The sequence below is a fragment of the Cervus canadensis genome, chromosome 6 (genome assembly GCF_019320065.1).
Source record: "Cervus canadensis isolate Bull #8, Minnesota chromosome 6, ASM1932006v1, whole genome shotgun sequence".
NCBI classification, from domain to species: domain Eukaryota; kingdom Metazoa; phylum Chordata; class Mammalia; order Artiodactyla; family Cervidae; genus Cervus; species Cervus canadensis.
The window spans coordinates 86,514,252-86,538,181 of record NC_057391.1 but is presented as its reverse complement, the minus strand read 5'-3'; the positions used below and the strand labels follow the sequence as shown (position 1 = coordinate 86,538,181).

General features: G+C 36.7%; 1 protein-coding gene across 3 annotated transcripts in view; it reads left to right on the top strand.

Annotated features, from left to right (window-relative positions):
• CEP128 (centrosomal protein 128) overlaps nucleotides 1-23,930 on the top strand; it is a 465,565-nt gene that overhangs the window by 38,392 nt on the left and 403,243 nt on the right. For all 3 annotated transcript variants that reach the window (XM_043472686.1, XM_043472687.1, XM_043472685.1), the window contains 4 exons: nucleotides 6,634-6,760; nucleotides 8,349-8,467; nucleotides 11,154-11,245; nucleotides 14,331-14,403. In XM_043472686.1, the coding sequence (XP_043328621.1) occupies nucleotides 6,634-6,760; nucleotides 8,349-8,467; nucleotides 11,154-11,245; nucleotides 14,331-14,403 (411 nt within the window). The remainder of the gene's footprint in view (nucleotides 1-6,633; nucleotides 6,761-8,348; nucleotides 8,468-11,153; nucleotides 11,246-14,330; nucleotides 14,404-23,930) is intronic.

The following is a 23,930-nucleotide window of genomic DNA, read 5'->3' as shown; positions in this document are numbered from 1 at the left end:
ACTGCTGCCTCAGTGATTTCTCTTCATTTATTTGATTTGCAGTATACTCAGTCTTTCTCAGTTACATATATATATATATACATATATATATATTTCAATTCACTGAGCTTGACTTATATTTTGTCTCAAATTAGACCTTCAAATAGAGACATCAGAGACCTTTCAGAGATCTTGATGAGTTTTTAAAATTTGCTCTTTTATTGTTAATCTGAAAGCTTATAATTTATTTACTCTTTCCCAAAATGATGATTTATTTCCCTAGCATTCTCTGCTACTGCTGCTAAGTCACTTCAGTCGTGTCCAACTCTGTGCGACCCCATAGATGGCAGCCCACCAGGCTACCCCGTCCCTGGGATTCTCCAGGCAAGAACACTGGAGTGGGTTGCCATTTCCTTCTCCAGTGCATGAAAGTGAAAAGTGAAAGTGAAGTCGCTCAGTTGTGTCCGACTCTTAGTGACCTCATGGACTGCAGTCTACCAGGCTCCTCTGTCCATGGGATTTTCCAGGCAAGAAAATCTGGAGTGGGGTGCCATTGCCTTTTCCACTAGCATTCTCTACTGGTGACCAATGATGGTTTTTTTTTTTTTCTTTTTGAGTATCATTAACTTACGAACTTAGGCATATTGGAACAGCTTTATTCCATTGTAGTTAATATTTTTATTGATGCCCAAATTATTTTATCTATCACTAGAGAGAGATTTTTCAATTTGAATTCTTTGTTTAAAAGCATGTCCTAACAATTTGAATGAACTACCTTGTAAACAAGTATTGCCATTCAATTTCAGTGGCTGAGTTTTATTTTTATTTCTACTGGGTCAGTTCAGTTCAGTCACTCAGTTGTGTCTGACTCTTTCTGACCCCATGGACTGCAGCATGCCAGGCTTCCCTGTCCATCAACCACTCCCAGAGCTTACTCAGACTCGTGTCCATAGAGTCGGTGATGCCATCCAACCATCTCATCCTCTGTCGTCCCCTTCTCCTGCCTTCAATCTTTCCCAGCATCAGGGTCTTTTCCAGTGAGTCAGTTCTTCACATCAGGTGGCCAAAGTATTGCCGTCTCAGCTTCAGCATCAGTCCTTCCAATGAATATTTTGGACTGATGTCCTTTAGGATGGACTGGTTGGATATCCTTGCAGTCCAAGGGACTCTCAAGAGTCTTCTTCAACATCACAGTTCAAAAGCATTAATTCTTCAGTGATCATCTTTCTTTACAGTCCAACTCTCACATCTATACCTGACTATTGGAAAAACCATAGCTTTGACTAGACAGACCTTTGATATGCTGTCTAGGTTGGTCATAGCTTTTCTTTCAAGAAGCAAGTGTCTTTTAATTTCATGACTGTAGTCACCATCTGCAGTGATTTTGGAGCCCCCCAAAATAAACAATTCCATTGTTTCCCCATCTATTTGCCATGAAATGATGGGGCCGGATGCCATGATCTTAGTTTTCTGAGTGTTGAGTTTTAAGTCAACTTTTTTACCTCCTCTTTCACTTTCATCAAGAGGCTCTTTAGTTTTTCTTCGCTTTCTGCCATGACGGTGGTGTCATCTGCGTGTCTGAGGTTATTGATATTTCTCCCTGCAATCTTGATTCCAGTTTGTGGTTCATCCAGCTCAGCATTTCTTATGATGTACTCTGCATATAAGTTAAATAAGCAGGGTGACAATATACAGCCTTGACATACTCCTTTCCCAATTTGGAACTAGTCTGTTGTTCCATGTCCAGTTCTAACTGTTGCTTCTTGACCTACATACATATTTCTCAGGAGGCAGGTCAGGTGGTCTGGTATTCTTTCAGAATTTTCCAGTTTGTTGTGATCCACACAGTCAAAGGCTTTGGCATAGTCAATAAAGCAGAAATAGATGTTTTTCTGGAACTCTCTTGCTTTTTCTGTGATCCAGAGGATGTTGGCAATTTGATCTCTGGTTCCTTTGCCTTTTTTAAATCCAGCTTAAACATTTGGAAGTTCACGGTTCTTGTACTGTTGAAGCTTGGAGGATTTTGAGCATTACTTTGCTAGCGTGTGAGATGAGTGCAGTTGTGTGGCAGTTTGAACATTCTTTGGCATTGCTGTTCTTTGGGATTGGAATTAAAACTGACCTTTTCCAGTCCTGTGGCCACTGCTGAGTTTTCCAAATTTGCTGGCATATTGAGTGCAGCACTTTCACAGCATCATCTTTTAGGATTTGAAATAGCTCAACTGGAATTCCATCACCTCTACTAGTTTTGTTTGTAGTGATGCCTCCTAAGGCCCACTTGACTTTGCATTCCAGGATGTCCGGCTCTAGGTGAGTGATCACACCATCGTGGTTATGTGAGTTATGAAGATCTTTTTTGTATAGTTCTTCTGTGTATTCTTGCCGCCTCTTCTTAATGTCTCCTGCTTCTGTTAGGTCCATACTGCTTCTGTCTCTCTGTATGAAATGTTCCCTTGGTATCTAATTTTCTCGAAGAGATCGCTAGTCTTTCTCACTCTATTGTTTTCCTTTATTTCTTTGCATTGATCACTGAGGAAGACTTGCTTATCTCTCCTTGCTATTCTTTGGAACTCTGCATTCAAATGGGTATATCTTTCCTTTTCTCTTTTGCCTTTAGCTTCTCTTCTTTTCTCAGCTATTTGTAAGGCCTCCTCAGACAACCATTTTGCCTTTTTGCATTTCTTTTTCTTGGGGATGGCCTTGATCACTGATTCCTGTATAGTGTCATGGACCTCCATCCATATCTTTTTATCTTTTTGCTTTTTTATTTTAGGAGTTAGCAAATTGGTTTGGTACATCATAACTAGATTTTGTGTGGTGTCTGTTGTTTTATTGCTACTTTAAGTGTAGTTTTTAATTTTATTACATTTAGTTTGTGTCTTAGGTGGTGGACTTGTTTTTGCTGTGATGTTTGCAGGAGTGATTAAAATAAATCTTTAACCTCTTTACCTTTTACAGTTCATTTTTTGATCTTTATATATTAGCTAGTTCATCTGTTCAATGGCATATGGCATATCTTTTGAGAGTTTTAAAATGAGGTTGCTGAACAGTTTGTCTTAACTTTTTATCTTATTTCTGAAATGATCAATTTTATAACATCTGTTATTCCTCCTAGATTTTGGGAGTAATGTATCATTTCTCTTGTTCTGCATATTTTCCCATATGTTCCATGGTGAGTTTTTGTTGTTAGCAGGGATTGTGTGTGTGTTTGTGTGTGTGTGTTAATTCATCTTCTTAATCAGCTTTTAGTTACAGCTCAGGATTTGTTAGCAAATAAACCCACATAATGGGTTTCCCAGGTGGCTCAGTGGATAAAGAATATGCCTGTGATGCAGTAGACACAAGAGCCACAGATTGGATTCCTGGGTCAGGAAGATGCCCTGGAGAATGGCGTGGCAGCCCACTCCAGTATCTTGCCTGGAGAATCTCGTGGTCAGAGGAGCCTGGTGGTCTGTGATCCATAGGGTTGCAAAGAGTTGGACACAACTGAAGGGACTGAGCACAGAAGAGTGTAAAAAGGATGCTGGCAAATTCTGCTTCTGGCGTATTTGATGAGATTGCTTTAGATCAACTCTCCCATGCAGAACAACGGAATAGGTGAAAAAAGTGTAAAAAATTTTACTAAACTATTAGAGATCTACCAACATAATGGGGAATATAATAGTCAAGATCTGGCAAAAATTGACGTTTGGAAGGAAGAGTCCTGCATTTGGGACTCCTCTTCTGTCAAGGCAGTAGCTGATCTGAAAGGAGGTGGCTTAGAAGTGGACAGGATTAGAGCTGTCAGTAGACCTAAAGAGGCTTGCAGGGACCAGAATTGGAATTTGGGAATCCTCAAGCTTTTGACTGAGACCCCAAAGGGCGATAACCTAGGAAAATGGTGAACTGAAAGTAAGAGCAGTGATAAATTGAAAATAATTTACAGTGCTGATGGGGACAAAAGCCCAGCTTTGAACCATCTCAGTTCTAACAAATTAAGGCGCTTTGGGTTTCCTGGTGACCTAGGCTGACTCTCTGATAGAAGCAGAACCAAATCCCTTCTGACGGAAGATGTCATTCCAGAACTTTAAATTAACTGTACAGTTTTTCTTACATCTGCCACATGATTAAAAAATACTCAGGCATAAGAAAGTGCAAGGGGCATGAGAAAATGACTGAAAACCAAGGGGAAAAAAGAACCAGTAATGAACTATAAAATAACTATGATTAACCTGTTCAAGAAAGTAAGATTGAGAACGTTGACATAGAATTGAAAACTCTAAAAGATAAAAAATCAAATGAAAATCACAAGGACTTCCCTGGTAGTCCAGTGGCTAAGACTTCATGTTCCCGATGCAGGGGGCCTGGGTTCAATCCCTGGTCAGAGGACTAGATCCCACGGGCTGCAACTAAAGGTCCCTCATACCTCTACTGGAGATCCTGAATTGCAAGATCAGAGATCCTGTGTACCCAACTAAGGCTTCTTGTAACCAGAAAAAAATTAAGGGAAACTGCAAAATATAACTAAAATAAGCAAACAAACAAATTAGGAAAAAGAAGACATCAACAGATGGATTAAGCAGCAGCTTGTATACATTTGAAGAGAGAATTAATAAATTGAGAGATAGACCAGCAAAATATATTCAAAAAGAAAAATGGGGGAATGAAAGGAGGAGAGGAGAGCATGGATGACACATGGGATTTGGTAAAACAGTATCACCTGAATGTAGCTGGTTGGAGAGGGAGAGGAGAAGGGAAGAGGGCAGAAGGGATGAGGAGACGTGGCTGAAGAGTTACAGCACATGAAAGAGATCAGGTTACATATTCCATTATCTCTGTGAGTCAGAAACGGAATAACTACAAATAAGACTACATATAGTCATATCATTGTAAAACCATTGATTGACACTCAAAGTCAAAGAGAAAATCTTAAAGATAGCCAGAGCTATAAAGGGCAAGTTACCTTCCAAAAGATGCAGTAATTAGAAATGTCAGCTGACTTTGCTTCCAAAAATATAATCAACTTTACTTCAATTAAAAAAAATAAGCTATGAAAAAAGAGGATACTGACATCAGGCTTAGCTTGAAAAGGTGCAAACAATAAACACAGGAAACGTTGGTAGAACTGTTTCTGTCGTTAATTTGTGTTATCTAAAGACATTTTACCATTTTAGTTGCTTTTTTTCATGTTATAATTTGGATTTGAAGTTTTTAATTTTAACATTGTACAATTTTATTCTCGTCATGGATTACTGATATGCTATTCTAAGTTCTCTATGTAAGACCTCTCGTCTACCTATATGTTAATCTTAGTTTTATTTTACTTGTGTGTTAATTACTCTCTAGGTAGACCTTAGTTCTCCCAGGCTTCATCAGTATGTTTCCTTGGATTGATAGTCTGGGCCCTTCACCTGGTGAATGCTCAGGCAGGATGGTATTGTACACACCCCAATGTAGAGAAGCAGGGAACAGAGGGTATGTTTTTTTTCCAGAAATGAGAGTGGCAATACAAATACATTCTTATAATTCTAACACTGTTCCTTTTAATCCAGGCTATTTTAACCTTGATTCTCCAGAAGAGCTAAATCTGAACAACCAAAATGGAAAAGCATTTGCTCACTTGTGACTCATATTCTGTTTCAGCTGTGCTCTTCCTTCAGCTGAAGCTACTTTCTTTCTGCGCAGTTTCTCAAGGAAACCAACTCATCCCTCCATAAGTGATGTTCTACCTTTAATTTTGGCTGGGTTTAGGAAGCCCTCTCTTTTCCATCACTTGCTTTATTTTGACATTCTCTTTAAAGAGTTATAGATGACTTGTTTTCTGGATCCATGCATTATTTTTATTAGTATTATTTTTTTATTCATCCTTGGCTAAAATGCCTAGACCAGAAGTTTCTCAGCAATTCATGGGATGTGGATCGTCGTTAGATTTACTCTTTTTCCTTCAGATTTTAGCTGAATCCTCTTTTCAGGTCGATAGCTCTGTACAGCTCTGGATGTTATTCTCAGTATTAAGTGTGTTTTTATTTGTCGTAGCTCTTTAGGTCTAAAAAGATGCCATCTGATATCCCCTGCTGGCTAACTCTCTGCTGGTCTGAAGAGAGCATTTGGACAACTGTGATCCTAGTTCATTGTTTGTACTAATAGTCTAACATCTGACCACATGGTTTTCTGGGATTTGAAGTCTTTGAATGCGTGAAAGAGATGTTCTGATGCAGGGTTGGGCAGTGCACATTTTTTTCATAACAGTCACTCTGACAGCTGTTCATTTTCCTGTTTGTTACAGATCTGGGGCTTCTGAGGGAATGTTTAGAACAGAGGAAAATTTTTTCTCTCTTTTTCAGATGTGTTGGCCTTTTTATGTTTCTAGGCATGGGTGGAACATCCATCTGATTTTGTAAACCCTTGGATAGTAGACATATCTTTTGCATTCTGGTAATACAAAGATGGAATAGGTGGGGACACATGGTATTTAAATCCACGTTAGAGTTAGTTCTTAAAATATTTATGTTTACTGTTTTTATATTTCTATTGACATAACTTAGTTCAGAATTTTCTGTGATATAAATTCTCTTTAGGAACACCAATAGTTCAGAAATAGCTTTACAAATCTGTAGGGTATTTGTAAGTTGTTTAAGAAGAATAAATCTCCCTTCATTCTATTCTTTAATTTAGTTAAAAGAAAGCTTGGAACAATCGATAGGCCAACTGCGGAGTCAACGGTTATCGAGAAACTCAGGAGGGAGAAGTATTTCTGTTACAAGTCTGAGTACAAGTGACCTCGATGGTGGCACTGTGACAGGTAAATTTTTCAGATGTTCTGAAAATCTTTTCTTTCTTTTCTTTGTCTTAAAAATATTCCTGAAATACATATTGAAGACATGTAGTATTTAGACAAATGTAACCCATAGTTAAAATCCTACAAATAAGGTGCTAGAAGATACAAAGTTTTTTTTTTTTTTAAGAAGATACAAAGTTTTATAGTGAATATTTTGAAACATGTTCAATGGGACTTTGATATTCTGTTACTTTGGTTCTTCTCAGGCTCTGTAGACCATGTAAAGCTTTACCTGACAGAACTTTGATTGAATTGTCTGCCTCCAGTCAAAACAAACACAAATAGGATTTGCTATGTGGTGTACTTTCTAGATTATAAGTCTTATCTTAGCGTCATAGTTCTTCAAATGTCTTATTATGAAATAACCTGTGACCGTTGTTAAGAACAGGGGAGTTTTTTAATTTTTTTTGTGGGTGCTATTTTGTGGGTGTTATTATTTTTTTTTTTCCATCTATTTTTATTAGTTGGAGGCTAATTACTTTACAATATTGTAGTGGTTTTCGCCATACATTGACATGAATCAGCCATGGATTTACCTGTGTTCCCTATCCTGATACCCCCTCCCACCTCCCTCCCCACCCCATCCCTCTGGGTCTTCCCAGTGTACCAGCCCCAAGCACTTGTCTCATGCATCCAACCTGGGCTGGTGATCTGTTTCACACTTGATAATATACATATTTCAATGCTATTCTCTCAGATTATCTCACCCTCGCCTTCTCCCACAGAGTCCAAAAGTCAAGAACAGGGGAGTTTTATCCTTTTTGTGCAGCTAGATTTCAGTGGCTGCACAAAAGGTGATAATGCTTAGTTTGCCTCTAATTAACCTTACTTATACTTTGCTGTAAGTGGCAACCCACTCCAGTATTCTTGCCTGGAAAATCCCATGGACTGAGGAGCCTGGTGGGTTACAGTCCATGGGGTCACAAGATGTCAGAGATAGCTGAGTGACTGAGCATACATATCCTTTCCTACAGCACTGAGGTTCATGTTTGAATAGCGAAAACTTGTAAAAGTTTGCAGTGGAGAGAGGCAATTAGAGTGAACTTCAGTAGCTTGCACTGTTAATATTGCTGTTGGTCATGATAATGACCAAAAATCACAGTCGGCTATTTTTCTTTATGTAGTTTAGTTCATTTATACTGATTTGTAAACACCATTCAGATTTTAGATAATTTGTTGTTTGAAAATTTCTGTTTTATTAATATTATTTTGGGGAATCATAGAAGTTATTTTTATAGCAACTTACTATGTTTATGTAAGAGAAAATATTCTATCGCTTCCTTGAAAATTACAGCCAATTAGAATTTTTGATGTGTTCTATTTTCAGGTCACTTCAGTTGTTCATTTTATCTGCTTTAAGAGCAAGATAAATGCCAATTTTGTGGAATTTTATGGCCATAGCAAGATTTGTTTGTGATTATCTATGGGAAATAGTGTGGGTTAAGTGCATATGTGTATATCCATGTCTATTATGTATTTCCTGAGTGAAAGTTTAGATTGTTTGTTCTTATATAGTTTTTTTAATCCTTTCTCTTTTCTTTCTTCTGTAAAGAGAGCTACCGCTTTCAACCTACCTCGCCTCTCAAGGACTATGGGGATCAACAGGGTATTAAACGAAATAAGTCCAGAACTGGTGTCCGGTTTGTTCCGGACACTGATGACGTGGGCCAGGTACTTTGTTCCCATTCTGTAGTCTGTATTCTTCCCATTTCTGTTTAAATGACTAACACTTGAATTTTGTGGCTGTGTTTTAACTGTTTGATCATCACTAACTTTGTACCGATTTTTTAACGAAGTAAGCTATTTTATTTCAGTCTGTTGATTACCATCGTACATTTATTTTGAACTTGTTATGGAAGATTATATTTTGTTTTGTTCCCTTGCGCAGGTGGCTCACTGTTCTGGAAGCTCTGCTGTGTCAGCTACTTTCTATGAGCAAATTAGTCTTTTTGTGGTTAACCTATTGATTTTTTCCATAATTTTTTTCTTATTGTTGAATCATTGATGGAGCCATTTTCTATGAAATAGAAATTCTAAACTTTTTCTATGTATTCATGAAAGATTTTGAAAGTATTAGTTCTATGGATATACTTTTTTTGCTTTAAACGTCTCTGCAAGATCTGAAAGTTTTTGTTGTTGTTGCTTTGGGTTGCTAAATTAATAATGGCTAGGAGATATTGCTGACTTTGACATCTTTGTTTTGGTAGTTTTAAGATTGAGAGCTCACAGTTTTTTAGGATACTGCTTTGTATTTTGTGCTTCTTATAGCATAAGATAAAAAGATAAAAGGACTAAGTCCGTTAGAAGACACCTTGTAGAAACTTTTCCTTGACTATTATTTTTTGGTAGTTGCAACTGACTAGTAGTGTTGGTTATGTGATTAAACCTAGAGCAGATAACAACATCCTAACATTGCTCACTCTTTCATTTTATTTATTCAGTGCTTCTCTCCTGGAACAGTGCTTGTACTTGGAAACAGTGATGAGCAAAAACCTTGCCTTTTCATGGAGCTTACAATTTAGATGGGGAGCTAAATGCTAATCAAAAAGTATGTAAATACACCCAAAATTGCAATCTGAGATGCATGCTGTAACAGAAAAAAGCCTAGGGCTGTGGGAGTATTCTGTAGAGGAACCTGCTCCAGTCGGGAAAGGCTTCCCAAAGGAAGGCTGATTAAGCTGAGGTCCGAAAGTTGATTAAGAATCGTTTGAGGTACAACAGATAGCTTGGCAGGGGGGAAGAGAGCAGCTCTGTGTAATTTACAGAAGGCCACGTGGCTGAAGAAGTACGAAACTGATACTCTGCGCAGCCATGTAAGAGGGTGACAATCATTTTGAAAAAAAAATCGCCCTGGCTTCAGTGTAGAAAATGAAGTCGTGTGGACCAACCAGTATGAAGGATGCTGCTGTGTTCTAGGTGTGAGCTGATGGTCACTTGGATGAAGGTAGATGGAGTTGGAAAGAGGGCGGTAGATTTAAAAATTATTTGGTGGATAAAATGAAAGATCTTGAAGATCGGATGACCATTTGGGTAGGGTGCGAATAAGTGTAAAGGAGGGGTCAAAGATGGTCCTGGGATTCTGCTTTGCAAAACTGGAAAATCCTGATGGTAAAGCCTAAGTGAATGGTCTGCTGCTCATCAGCTGTGTTAGCTCTGCTCCTTTCACTAGCTATTCCTTGTTTCAGTCCACATCTTAGGTGACCCGTAGCTCCATGTGACTGCGCACTTTCCTAGTGCCCCAGTGCAGTGTTTGTGCTTCTGTTTGCGTATCTGTCTCTTAGGTTAAATTCTGAGCCATTTTCCCCCCAGCACAGTTGCTGGCACTCATTATCTGCTCAGTGTGCATTTGTTGAAAAAATCAATTTGGTATTTCTGCAAGTCTGCATAGCTTACTTTTTTGTTATAAAGTATAGCCTACACATATGTGTATAGCATATCTATTTACCATTAAAAGTACAATAATGTGAAAAATCCATGTAACCACCACCCAGACCAAGAAATAGAGGATTATAATACACCCGAAACTTCTTACACACTCCTCCCTTCCCCAAGGGCTATCAACTATTTTGCTTTCTGTATTAATCATTCTCTTGATTTTTAAAAATACCATTTTTACTACTTGTATCTTATTTAGTATTGCCTGTGTTAACCTTTATATAGGTGGAATAATGCAGTATGTATTTTCTAACTTGCCTTTTTCATTTGATGTTTTGTTTTTGAAGTGTAGATAGGTTTGATCATTTCATTTTCAGTGCTGTGTGATACTCCACCGGAAGACTATATTGCAGTTTGTCTCCATTCCATTCTTAATGGACGTTTGTTTTCAGTGTTTTCATCATGAACAGTGCTGCTCCACACATTCTTGTTCATGGTTCCTGGTGCATGTGGGCAAGGTTTTCTTGGCAACATGGGTTGGCACACTGAGGCACATGGTCTAGTTGAATAAAACTTTACTGTAGCACAGTCATGCTCATTTGTTTAATGGCTACTTTTGTGCTATAATTGCAGAGCTGAGTAATCGTGACAGACGCCATATAGCCCGAGAGCCTGAAATAATTGCTACTGTACTATTTACAGAAAAAGTTTCTGAACCACTTTTCCAGAGTGTCTGTCAAGAGTGAAATATTGCATTATAGAGCATGTAATAGTTAATGTTACATATAGTTTTAAAAACTTTTCTTTGGGAAAGAATATTTTGTATCTTTTAGAATAGACATTTGTTTTATTGTGTCTTGATAACATTATAAAAATTTGTGTATTGTTGCAAAGGACAAGTTCTCCTGTCTTACTGTCAATGAATCTTCATGGAAGAATTCAACAGAATCCTGAATGGATAACTTTGTTTTGCTTTTTTTAGTTTCATGCTTTTCATCAGTCCCTCCGAGACCTCAGCAGTGAACAAGTTCGCCTTGGAGATGATTTCAACCGGGAGCTTGCCAGAAGAAGCCGGTAAAAGCCGAAAATGATTTTTGTTGAGGAATTAATTGTCAGGAGAATAAAACAGGTTCTGTAGTTGACATGTTTACATGAGTTTACAAAATAAGTACTGTGTTTTTATACTTGTATTTTAAAGTGTATAACGAGAACAGTTCAAAACTCTTTGAATTTGCAATATATCATGACTCAGTGTTAGACAAGTTAATTTCATACTTTTTTTTTTTAATTTCATACTTTTAAAAACATTTTATTTTATTACAATGGAATGCTGGCATTGTGGAGAGATGTTGTTAGATATTAGTCAAGAGGTAAATATGCCAACATTGGGTTGGCTAAAATGTTCATTTGGGTTTTTCTGTAGTATCTTATGGAAGAACTCAAATGAACTTTTCGGCTAAGCCAGTGCATTGGAGAGAGTGCCCGGGACCACCTGACTGGCATTGGTGCAAACGTGATGCAGCGTTCATCCATGGGCACGAGCCCTTGTAGAGTCAGACTTCTTAGCTTTCAGTTGAAATCTTCAAAGGCCAGTTGTTTACATCTGCCCAGTTTTTACAATTTTGTCAATTCTGGTTTGTCCCAAGAAGTATCACTTTATTTAAGATTTCTTCTCTGTCTTTATTTTCATCATAAGTAGTAACAGTTGGCTTTCATTTAGAAGCCATATTTTCTTGCTCTTTTTAAATTTATTTTTAATTGGAGGATAATTGCTTTACAATATTATATTGATTTCTGCCATATATTAACATGAATCAGCCATAAGTGTACATATATCCCCTTTATGAACCTCCTTCCCACATCCCACCCCATCCCACCCGTCTTGGTTATCACAGAGCACTGGATTTGAGCTCCCTGCATCATATAGCAAATTCCCACTGGCTGTCTAGAGGCCATAATTTTCAAGGAACAAACATTTTATCCCATTGCAAAAGTCACAATCTGTATAGAGCAATGATTAGGGAGAAAAAGGTTAATTGAAATTCATTTACCAAATTCACTTGCTAACTCCTATTCTAGCTAATGAAATCATTCAGCATGCCAGTTTTATGTTGCTATAGCAAAAAGAGTGAAAGCTATAAATGTTAAATCTCTGCATATCAACTGTAGTCTGCATAACTTTTCTTCTCCTCTATAAGGAAGGCAGGAAATTTAGTAATAAGGATTAAAGACCTTACTGTTATGCTTGTTACTACTACCACCATTAAATGCTATTGCACACATTTCATGTCAGGTAGATTTAGGTTTATTTCTTAAAACAATTTTAATGAAGTGGTAATTATTATTTTCCCCATTTTGAAATATGGAAGATTGGTGGGTAGGTGAAAGTGTTAGCTGCTCAGTCGTGTCCGACTATTTTGCGACCCCATGGACTGTAGCCCACCAGGCTCCTCTGTCCCTGGGATTCTCCAGGCAAGAATACTGGAGTGGGTTGCCATTTCCTCCTACAGGGGATCTTTCCAACCTGGGGATTGAATCCGGTCTCCTGCATTGCAGGCAGATTCTTTACTGTCTGAGCCACCAGGGAAGGTCAGGGGTAGGTGAGGCTTAGAAACTAAGAGTTTGGCCTTGGATACGTTAGGTTTCAGATACCTGTGAGACATCCAAGTGGAAACATAAGAAATGCAGCCAGACATTTACCCTGGAACTCAAAGGAAAAGTCTCCATTAGAGAAATTTATGAGTGGTCAGCATATAGAAGTGGTATTTGAAACTATGATAATGAATGATATCCAGAGGGAACCTGTAGGGAGAGCATTAAGGACAGGAGTTCTGGGAGTTTCGATATTTAAAAGCCATATAAAAAGAAGAGCTTGCCTGAGGGCAAGAGCTAGTCAGGGATGGGAAATCCAGCAGCACATGGAACCACAAAAGCCCAGAAAGAGGTGCAATTAAAAAAGTCTATCACTTAAGATAGCTGCTTTCTGAGGAAATTACTAAGGGCATACAAGTGAAATAAACTGACAGTTAAGAGAAAGGAAGATATAGGTTATAAGAAATAGTAAAACTTACCAAGCACTTCAGTGAAAGTAATTCCCACTGTGATAGCCATATAGCAGGTCCAGGAATTAATCACTGAATTAGAACAGGAAGTAAGTAGCCTTTGAGACGAATGTAATCAGGAAGAATGGCATAGATTCTTAAAAGATGATTCAATAATAAGTGGGAGAAAGATATCAATGATGTATTAATAAGGTCAAAAGATAATGGGAAAGTAGAAAAAAACAAAAGCACAGGGAAATTAGTGATCCAGGTAGGAAGCTGACTAAAATATGAGCATGATAGAATGTAAGGAGAAAAGTATTAATTCTCTATAGTGAAGTAGTTCATAATGGATATAAATATATTAAGTAGGTTATACAGGTGACTAATAAAAGAACTGAAAATAGTAATAAATTTATCTGAAAACAGAGAGCAGTGTTAGTGAGTTAAATATTTCGAAACAGAGTTGAAAATATCTAGAGTTGAAAATGTTGGCGGTAATCAGCAAAAGAATTAAGAATGTGTTAGGCGAGCATGGTTGCCAGTGGGGATTGGAACCAGATAAATGTGAGAGAGAAAGGGCTCTACTTTTCTTTGTAAGTTTCCTGTACGATCGATTATTTGTCATGTGTGTTATTAATTTGATGGGAAAGAGGTAATGGGAGATAAATCAGTGAGGGCAGAGTTTGTACAGTAATCTCAAATGTAATTTGATGATGAATTGCTGGAGAGGATGTGAGATCAAGAGTTTTGTCCTCCTTACCTCTTTCATTCTTCTTTATTTAAATTTAGAATTATAGCCTATTTTTATTTTTATTTTTTTAGTGAAGGTGGTGATGTAGTATAGCATTATTTCTCAAAATGTAGTCCCCAGACGGGCAGTATCAGCATCACCTAGGAATCTGTAGGAATGCCTTCTTGGGCTCCAATGCAGACCTACTGATAGATACTGTGTAACACGTCCTCCAGGTGATTCATATGTTCGCTAACCTCTGAGACCCACTGCCGCAGAGTATTATGTAATATCATATTGTGATGTTGTAAGTTTCATGAATTATGTACATTTTCTCAAATAGCCGACTTAAATTTTTTTTGTTGTTGATTGTTTGTTTGCCTAGATCGGATGCTGCAACAAGAAGGGCTTTGGAAGAACTGACTGAAAAACTTAATGAAGCCCAAAAACAAGATGTGGTGAGATCTCCTTGTTCATAGAAAGTTTTATTTCATACCCAGGTGCTAGCGTAATTGAGCTGGTCATAATCACAGTCTACAGTGTAGTAGATTTTAACTACTTGTGTAGTATATACCATTTTGTCCAAAATATTCGTGAATTTTAAGTATTTAGGCTTGAAATATTTATAGTGGTATTATGCTAGAGATAGAATTAATTTTTAGAGTTTTGCTATGAATATTTTAAAGATACTTTAAATTTTATTGACTCAGTGATGTTGTGCTTTTATTAAATGATATTTGAGAAATACAGAATTTTTTGGTAGTGATTCTGTAGCACTCTGTTAAGTATTTTTAAGTCATCTCAGAAGCATGTGATCACCACTACTGCAAAGGCCTCCTTGCTCTCTTTTTTGTTTGACATGGTGCTGACTGAAAAAACAAAAGCCCTAATTCTTGAGTTTTATCTCAAACTCAGATTGTTGACACTCTTTATTCAGTGATTTCTTTTTGTGAAATCACTATTCTTGCTGGAATTAAGATTAAAAATAAAGTATATACGGTGTCCATTTCTTTGCATCATCAAGTTGTTTTTTTTTCTTCCGGAGAAAAAGTTATCAGTTGAAGTGGTCACAAAACTGTCCAGTTGCAAACTTATCCATTTCAGGAGCACTGTGTATTCATTCATTCATTTACCACAAAGCAATCCGACCTAGGCAAACAAACAAACAACAACAACAAAAAATTTAAGTCAGCTATTTGAGAAAATGTACATAATTGAGAGTAGTGGCAAAATTTTCTTTTCTTGTTTTATTAAAATTAAGAGGTTCCTAATAAAAGCAGATAATTTTTTTGCAGTTGTAATTTTTCTCCAGGTGTTACTATGTATACAGGTTCTTACATAATATGCTGAACTTATTTTGGAGTTTGAATTTATTGCCACATATGCTAAGAGATGGATATGCTCTATTTTCAAAGAGATGAACTTAATTTCTCTTATTTTTAGTTTAAAAAGTTTGGAAATATAATGTACTAACAGAAAAGTGCATGTATTAGTGTATAGCTTGATGAATCATTACAAGGTAAGCACACTCATGAAACCACAACCCAAATCTAGAAACAGAACATTGCCAGTGCACAATAAGCCTCTTTATGCACCCCTCCCAATCACTAATTTCTCCTTTTCTGACCATGATTTTGACTCTTGAACCCATAGATTAGTTTTGCCTATTTTAGCTATTTATGTGAATGGAACCATGTAGGCATATTTTTTGTGTGTGTGTCTGACTTCTTTTGCTGACCACGATTGTGATATCTCTGGGTGATATGTCATGAACTTATAGTTTGTTCATTTTTATTGGTCCTTAGTATTACATTGTATGGATATACTGCAGTTATTTTAACATTTTGTGATAGATATTTGAGTTATCTCAAATTTTGGGCCATTACAAATAATTTATTGTTACCAGTCTATTTTAGTGCACATGTGCATGTATTTCTGTTGGTATGTAACATGGAGTGCAATTGCTAGGTGCCTTCCAGTTTAGCAGATACTGAGAGACAGGTGTCCGGCGTGGCTCCCCTCGTTTACACTCCCAGTAGCGGTGTGTGAGAGACTGTCGCTTTTCAGAGACTTGGTGTTGTTAGTCTTTCAGTAGTAGCCATTGTGTTAGGTGCTTACAGTGTCTCATCATGGTTCCAATTGGCATTTTCATGATTAATGGTGATCAGCATCTTTTCATGTTTGGCTACTGGCTATTTTCTTTCTTGAGATGCTGATTCTTCTTTTGCCCACTTTTGTTTATTGGATTGATTGTCTTTTTGTTACTGATTTGTGGGAGGTTTTAATAATTTTGTACATGAGCACTTTGTCAGTTATCTGTTTTGCAACTGTTGTCTCCCATTCCACAGCTGTTTCTTTGTTTTTTCTTGGTTTGTTTGTTTTTAAACTCTCTTAATTTGAGTCTTTTGTTAAAATTTAATTTAGTTCATTTTCCATCTTTTTGGTTAGTGCTTTTTTGACCTATTTAAGGAATTGGTCCTTATTTTAAAATCATGAAAATATTCCCTTATATAATCATTTGGGAGCATAGTGTTTTACTTTTCACATTAAAATCTATTATGTACTTGAAATTAATATTTGTTTCTGGTGTGAAGCAGAGGTCATACATTTTGTATGGATATCCAGTTGATTCAGTCTCATTTACTGAAAGGACTACCTTTCTCCACTACTTTACAGTCCTGTCTTGATCATAAATAAAATGTTCATATGTGCAGTCATCTGTTACTGACTCTTTGTCCAATCATCTGGTTAATTTGTCTATCCCAGTGCTCATATCACACAGTCTTTCTTTTTGAATAGAGTTCCTTGTGCTATACAGTGGGTCCTTGTGAATTGTTTTATAAAATAGTAGTGCATATAAGTTTATATGAACCAGCTGATTCCTCCCTGCCCAACTCATTTTTTAAATTTTGGTAACCATAAATTTCAATTCTAAATCTGTGAAACTGGTTCTCCTTGGAAAAAAGTTCATTGGATTCCACCTAGAAGTGATATGATACTTGTCATATGATACTTGTCTTCCCCTGTATCCCTACATCAGTTAATATTATCTGATCATTTCTATTAGGTTGGTGCAGATGTATAATAATTGTGGTTTTTGCATTGTTGAAGTTTGCCCTTTGATATTGGAATACATTCTTAAATGTGGTTATGTTGTATATCATTTTAATGCACATTTCTTGCTTTATGTTTCTGTGCTAATGACTTCTTGCTATTTATTTTATATGTATTCTAGACTATGAAAATGATGTTAGACAAAAAGCAAGTTTGAGCAATTTTATTATTTGAATTCAAAGTGATAATAAAGCAGTGGAGACAACTTGCAACATCAACAAGGCATTTGGTCCAGGAACTGCTAATGAGCGTACGGCACAGTGGTGGTTCGAGAAGTTTTGAACCACTCTCATTCAAGGAGATGAGAGCCTTGAAGACGAGGAGCAACTTTATCAGAAATTGACAATGACCAATTGAGAGCAATCATTGAAGTTGATCCCCTTTCAACTATGTGAGAAGCTGCCAAAGAACTCAGTGTAGACTATTCTGTGGTTGTTTGACATTTGAAGCAAATTGGAAAGGTGAAAAAGCTTGATAAGTGGGTGCTTCATGAGCTGATGAAAAATCAAAAAAATCATCATTTTGGAGTGTTGTCTTTTCTTATTCCATGCACCAACATTTTGCTCCTTGGAAGAAAAGCTATGACCAACCTAGACAGCATATTAAAAAACAGAGACATTACTTTGCCGCGGTACATCTAGTCAAAGCTATGGTTTTTCCAGTGTATGGATGTGAGAGTTGGACTGTAAAGGAAGCTGAGAGCTGAAGAATTGATGCTTTTGAACTGTGGTGTTGGAGAAAATTCTTGAGAGTCCGTTGGACTGCAAGGAAATCACAGTCAATCCTAAAGGAGATCAATCCTGAATATTCATTGGAAGGACTGATGCTGAAGCTGAAACTCCAATACTTTGGCCACCGGATGTGAAGAACTGACTCATTGGAAAAGACCCTGAAGCTGGGAAAGATTGAAAGTAGGAGGAGAAGGAGATGACAGAGGATGAGATTGTTGGATGGCATCATCAACTGAATGGGCATTAGTTTGAGAAGCTCTGGGAGTTGGTGATCGACAGGGAGGCCTGGCGTGCTGCAGTCCACGGGGTCACAAAGAGTTGGACATGACTGAGCAACTGAACTGAATGCAACAACAATGGACCATTTCTCAATTAGGTTGTGACATGCGATAAAAAGTGGATTTTATATAACAACCAGCAATGACCAGCTCAGTGGTTGAACTGAGAAGAAGCTCCAAAGCATTTCTGAAAGTCAGACTTGCACCAAAAAAAGATCATGGTCACTGTTTGGTGGTCTGCTGCTGTCTGATCCACTATAGCTTTCTGAATTCCAGCAAAACCACTACATCTGAGAAGTATGCTCAGCAAATCAATGACATCCACTGAAAAGTGCAATGCCTGCAGCTGGCACTGGTCAACAGAAAGGGCCCGGTTCTTCTTCAAGACGACGCCTGACTACACAGCACGCAACCAACAGTTCAAAAGTTGAACAAATTGGACACAAAGTTTTGCCTCATCCGTCATCTTCACCTGACTTCTCACCAACCTACTACCACTTCTTCAAGCATCTCAACAACTTTTTGCAGGGAAGATGCTTCCACAACCAGCAGGAGGCAGAAAATACTTTCCAAGGGTTCATCAAATCCTGATGCACAGATTTTTTATGCTATAGGAATAAAGAAATTCATTTCTTGTTGGCAAAAATGTATTGATTGTAATGGTTCCTATTATGATTAATAAAGATGTGTTTGAGCCTAGTTATAATGATTTAATATTCATGGTCAAAAACCACAATTAATTTTGCACCAACCTAATACTTTCTTCCCTGTGGCTGGACCTGGCTTTATGTCATCTTTATGTCTGGGTTATAGTGCTTAACATTACATTGTCTTGATACTCCTTTCTGAAAAGTTGTGATATGATAGAGTAAGTCCTTTTACTTTGTTCTTCAAGCTTGTCTGGTGTTTTTTACTCTTTGCACTTATTTTAGAATCAGTGTGAAATTGTTTAAAAACTTGCCAGGTTCTTGATTGTATTACATTGTTTCTATAAGTCTGCTTGGAGAGAATACTGTATTAGTCAAACTAATACACTGTTTATAAGATTTATGCTTTGATTTGATATCTTTATGCTATTTTATAGTGTGTCATTTAATGTTTAAAAAAATGTAACAGTCTTTGTTTTTCATTAGGAGAATTTTCCCTATTGTATTTAATGTAAATATTAATTTAGTTTATATAAATCTACCATCTTACTATTTGCTTTCTATTGGTTCCACTTCTGATGTTTTCTAAACTTTTTTCTGTCCTTTGGATTCATTAGTTTTCATTTTCCATATTATCTTGCTAATTGTACCTTGTTTTGTTACTCTTTTTATAGTTAGTGAAAGGATTAAAACATGCATCCTAAATTTATCAAATCTAGTATAAATTAGCACTTTAAGGTCTTCCCAGCAAATGCAGGACCTAGGAAATTGTAACCCCATTAATCTCACCCTCCACTTTTCTGTTACTATCATGTATTTTAATTCTGTATTTAACTGAGCTACATCAGTCAGTTCAGTTCAGTTGCTCAGTCATGTCTGACTCTTTTTGACCCAATGAACCGCAGCACGCCAGGCCTCCCTGTCCATCACCAACTCCTGGAGTCCACCCAAATCCATGTCCATGGAGTCAGTGATGCCATCCAGCCATTTTATCCTCTGTCATCCTCTTCTCCTCCTGCCGTCAATCTTTCCCAGCATCAGGGTCTTTTCAAATGAGTCAACTCTTCGCATTAGGTGGCCAAAGTATTGGAGTTTCAGCTGCAACATCAGTCCTTCCAATGAACACCCAGGACTAATCTCCTTTAGGATGGACTGGTTGGATCTCCTTGCAGTCCAAGGGACTCTCGAGAGTCTTCTCCAGCACCGCAGTTCAAAAGCATCAATTCTTTGGCACTCAGCTTTCTTTATAGTCCAACTCTCACATCCATACTTGACCACTGGAAAAACCATAGCCTTGACTAGACAGACCTTTGTTGACAAAGTGATGTCTGTGCTTTTTAATATGCTGTCTAGGTTGGTCATAACTTTTCTTTCAAGGAGTAAGCATCTTTTAATTATTATTTTATATAGTAATTGTTCTTTTAGATTTACTCTTATATTTATTCTTCTTTGATTTACATTTCTTTCATGTTCTTTATTCCTTTCTGCATCTCTGAGTTTCTACATGTACCTTAGGAACACACTTTAAAATTTCCTTTGGAGTGAATCTGCATATACCAAATAGAATTCCATTTAGAATTTTATTTAGAGTGGGTCTTTTGGTGACAGATCCTGTCTATATTTGTCTGAAAGTGTCTTTAGTTCACTTTCTTTGTTGAAAGAGATTTTCACTGGATATAGAATTGTAGATAGGCTGTTGTTTCTCAGTTCTGTACTTTGCAGATAACATTTTATCATTTTCTGGGTTCTGTTGTTTCTGTTGAGAAGTCAGCCATTTGTCTTAGTGGTTCTTTATTGGAGGATAATACATATTTTTTCTTTAATTGCTTTTGAATTTTTCCTGTTTTTGGTTTTCTACAATTTTACTAGTTCTTTTGATTTGTTGTCTGATGTTTATAGTTGTGTTATCTTTTTAAAAGTTATTTTTGCCTTATTCTCTGTCTCTTCTTTTTAGACCTCAGACTTCATGTAATATTAGACTTTTTCAGTCTATCCTTTTTGTCTCTTAGGTTCATTTTTTATAATTTTAGAAATTTGTTTCTCCATTCTTTATTTTGTATGTTTTCTTCTGATCTTTCATTTAGTTCCTTACTTTGGCTAAATCAAATCTGTTAGACTCAACCATTGATTTTTATTTTTAGTCATTACACATTTCATTTCTAGAATTTTTATTTCTTTTCTTTTTACTTTGTAATTTTTTTGCCAAAATCCTCAAACTATATACTTTTGTCTCATAACTCCCTTATCTGGACCTTTTATAGGTCTGTTTCTATTATCTCTTATTTTTCTTGGATTTTGATCACATTGTTTTTGCCTTTTTGTTTTTGATTGGTTATTTGTGATGACAGAAATATTCATCTCTTCAAAGAAATCTTGCACGGATAATTGATAATTATTATGCATGAAAGGACATGTTTCCTTTTTGTTGTAGATTAGAGTAGGAGTCATAGCAATCATGAATTACCTTATCATTTATCATTAAGATATTTCAGTGTTACACTTCAGCACCAGGTTTCAACTATTTCTGATTCATCCTTACTACTGGTATATAGTCCTTCAGGATTCCAGTCCAAAGTTCTGGGGTGTGGGGATGGGGAAGTTTAACCCTTCCTTGAAAGGATTATCAACTTGGTTTTCTTCATTTAACCCTACACATCTGTTAAAGGCTGTTCAGCTTCTCGGTGTCTCTGCTGCCTGCTCAGAAATGGGCTGATCTTTAAGAGACAGAAGATTGACCTCTTTGGATTTCTTTTTTATCTTGCATCTCGGTCTCATCTGACTTGATATTTTAAGCTTTCTAATGCCTTAAAACAGATATTAAAATATTAGTTTTTGCTATTTAAGTTATTTTCAGTGGGCGGATTGGTCTGAGTTAGTCTGTCAGGCTTCCCTGGTGGCTCAGATGGTAAAGAAACTGCCTTCAATGTAGGACACGCAGGTTCAATCCCTGAGTTAGGAACATTCCCTGGAGAAGGGGAGGGCAACCCACTCCAGTATTTTTGCCTGGGAAATCCCATGAAAGAGGAGTCTGGCGGGCTACAGTCCATGGGGTTGCAAAGAGTTGGACATTACTGAACAACTAACATACACATCTAGTCTGTCATTTTTAGAAGTGAAACTCCTGGTATCTTTTTATTTCTATCAAGTTCCATTACTGTGTTTGCTATTTTTATTGTACACGATTTTACCAAGTTTTTCAGCTGAGTCTTCCTTTACTTGCTACATAGGTGTATAACTTGAGCGTGCTTTTTACAAGGACTTTGATCCAAACTCAAATATTTTTATTGTTCTGAGGTTCTTGTAGATCTAGTAAGCCATGGACATACCCAGTTGTCATGCTGTTTTCTGACATTGTTAGACAGGTGGGATAGTTTGGAGTTTGAGATACTAATTTGCACAATGCACATTACATTTGCTAAGTTTCACCTTTTGCCATTTTATAAAAGAAACCATAACGAACCAAGTTACTTTATTTATATTTCTTTCATATAGCAAATAAAATTAGCAAGTATTATCTATGTAGTGTAGAATGTTAATGTGGATCTAAACTATAACCACCAAGTTTGAAGTTAACAGCTGAATTCAAAGAATGTCTGAGTTCTCTCATCATTACCGTGCATCAGGAATTACTCCGTGTTAGATAAAAGCTATGACTGAGCAGCTAGATGTCACACCTCACTAGTGCTTAGCTCATTGGTGTGAGTGGTTTATACTACCTGACTGTTTACTGAGTTACGTACTGGGCCCACCTCGTCAGGACACATCCTTTTATGTCGTCAAAACCTAGAAAATTGTACACACCTCACTGTGCATTGGGTTGAATTGTTCATCTGCCATTTCCTCGCATCAAGTTGTGATGTTGCAGCTTGTTTTGTGCTTTCTGTAATTTGCTTTCAAAGCAGATTTGTCTCCTAACTGTGCAGAGATCCTCTCAAACTTCATGAGGTTGTATGTAGTTCTGATTGAGAAACAGTTGTCTAATGCAAAGCTTAAAAAATAGTATTGTTGAATTTTAGGTCTTCTGAAGGCACATGATGTTTACTTTCAGTTTGTGCAAGGCTTAGTATAGATTTTGTGACTCATTCCAATTGAAGTCAGCATTTATATTTTATAACAGTCTGACACAGTGTGTTGTATTTGTGAATTCATGATAGCCTGTCGTCAGGGAAAATGCAGTTTTGTTGTCTGAGCATTAAACTTCTCAGAGGCTGCAACTGTGTCCCCACCTCCAGATTTAGTTTTAAAATAAGATTACCAAAGTGATGCACATTCACTGTGGAAACCTTTTAAATATTGTACAAATACATAAAGAAAAATGACTGACTGCTCCTGTCGTCTACCAATTTCAATTTCTTTTGGTAGCTGCTTTTAATCACATTTATTGGGCATTATTCTGAGGCTACAGTTGTTTATCATGCATTTTTCTCAGTAACTGAAATGTATCTTGAAAGTTTATAGAACACATTTTTCTTTGAGAGACAGAAAGTATTAGTTCCTATTGCACATGCCAAGATCTAATTTGTTAATCCTTTGGGTGTCATAAATTTTTGTTTGTTTGTTTTCAAACTGCCCATTGGAAGGGGAATATTATTTTAGCATGATGTTATGGGAAACATTTTCTGTCAACACTTAATCATGATAATAAACAATATTTTGTGTGCATCATACCATAGGAAAAATTTTAGTCCATTAGTTATCTGGGCTTTATCTGGTTGAGTGTGTTAGGAGGGCACATTAAGTTTGATTATTTAAAAACATTTTTATTTCTGTAGGAAGGTCACTAAATTCAAAATGTAAACATGGATCCAGCAGCTTATGAGTTGATTATTAATCGAACTCTAAGAATTCCCCCAGTACTGCATTTAGAATAAAATAGGTATTGCAGAGATTACAATGGCAGGGTGTATAACTAATGCTTACTGAAGTAGATTTTAAGCCAGCAGATATTATTAAAGATATGAGGAATCAACATATTGAAACTCCAGAATACAATCCTATGAACAGAATGCTGCTTTTGTTTCATCTCTCTTCATTAAAATGCTAACTTTAAAAGCTGTCCTAATTTTCATTGTTATTCTGCTTTTTTTACAACTAAATTTAGAGATTCAGAACATTTTGATATTTTGGCAGTGAATCTGACTGATTAATATGGACTCTGGTAAAAAAGAATTCTTCAGTATTAGGCTTTTCCCTTAGGTCTCAGAAATAGAAAATA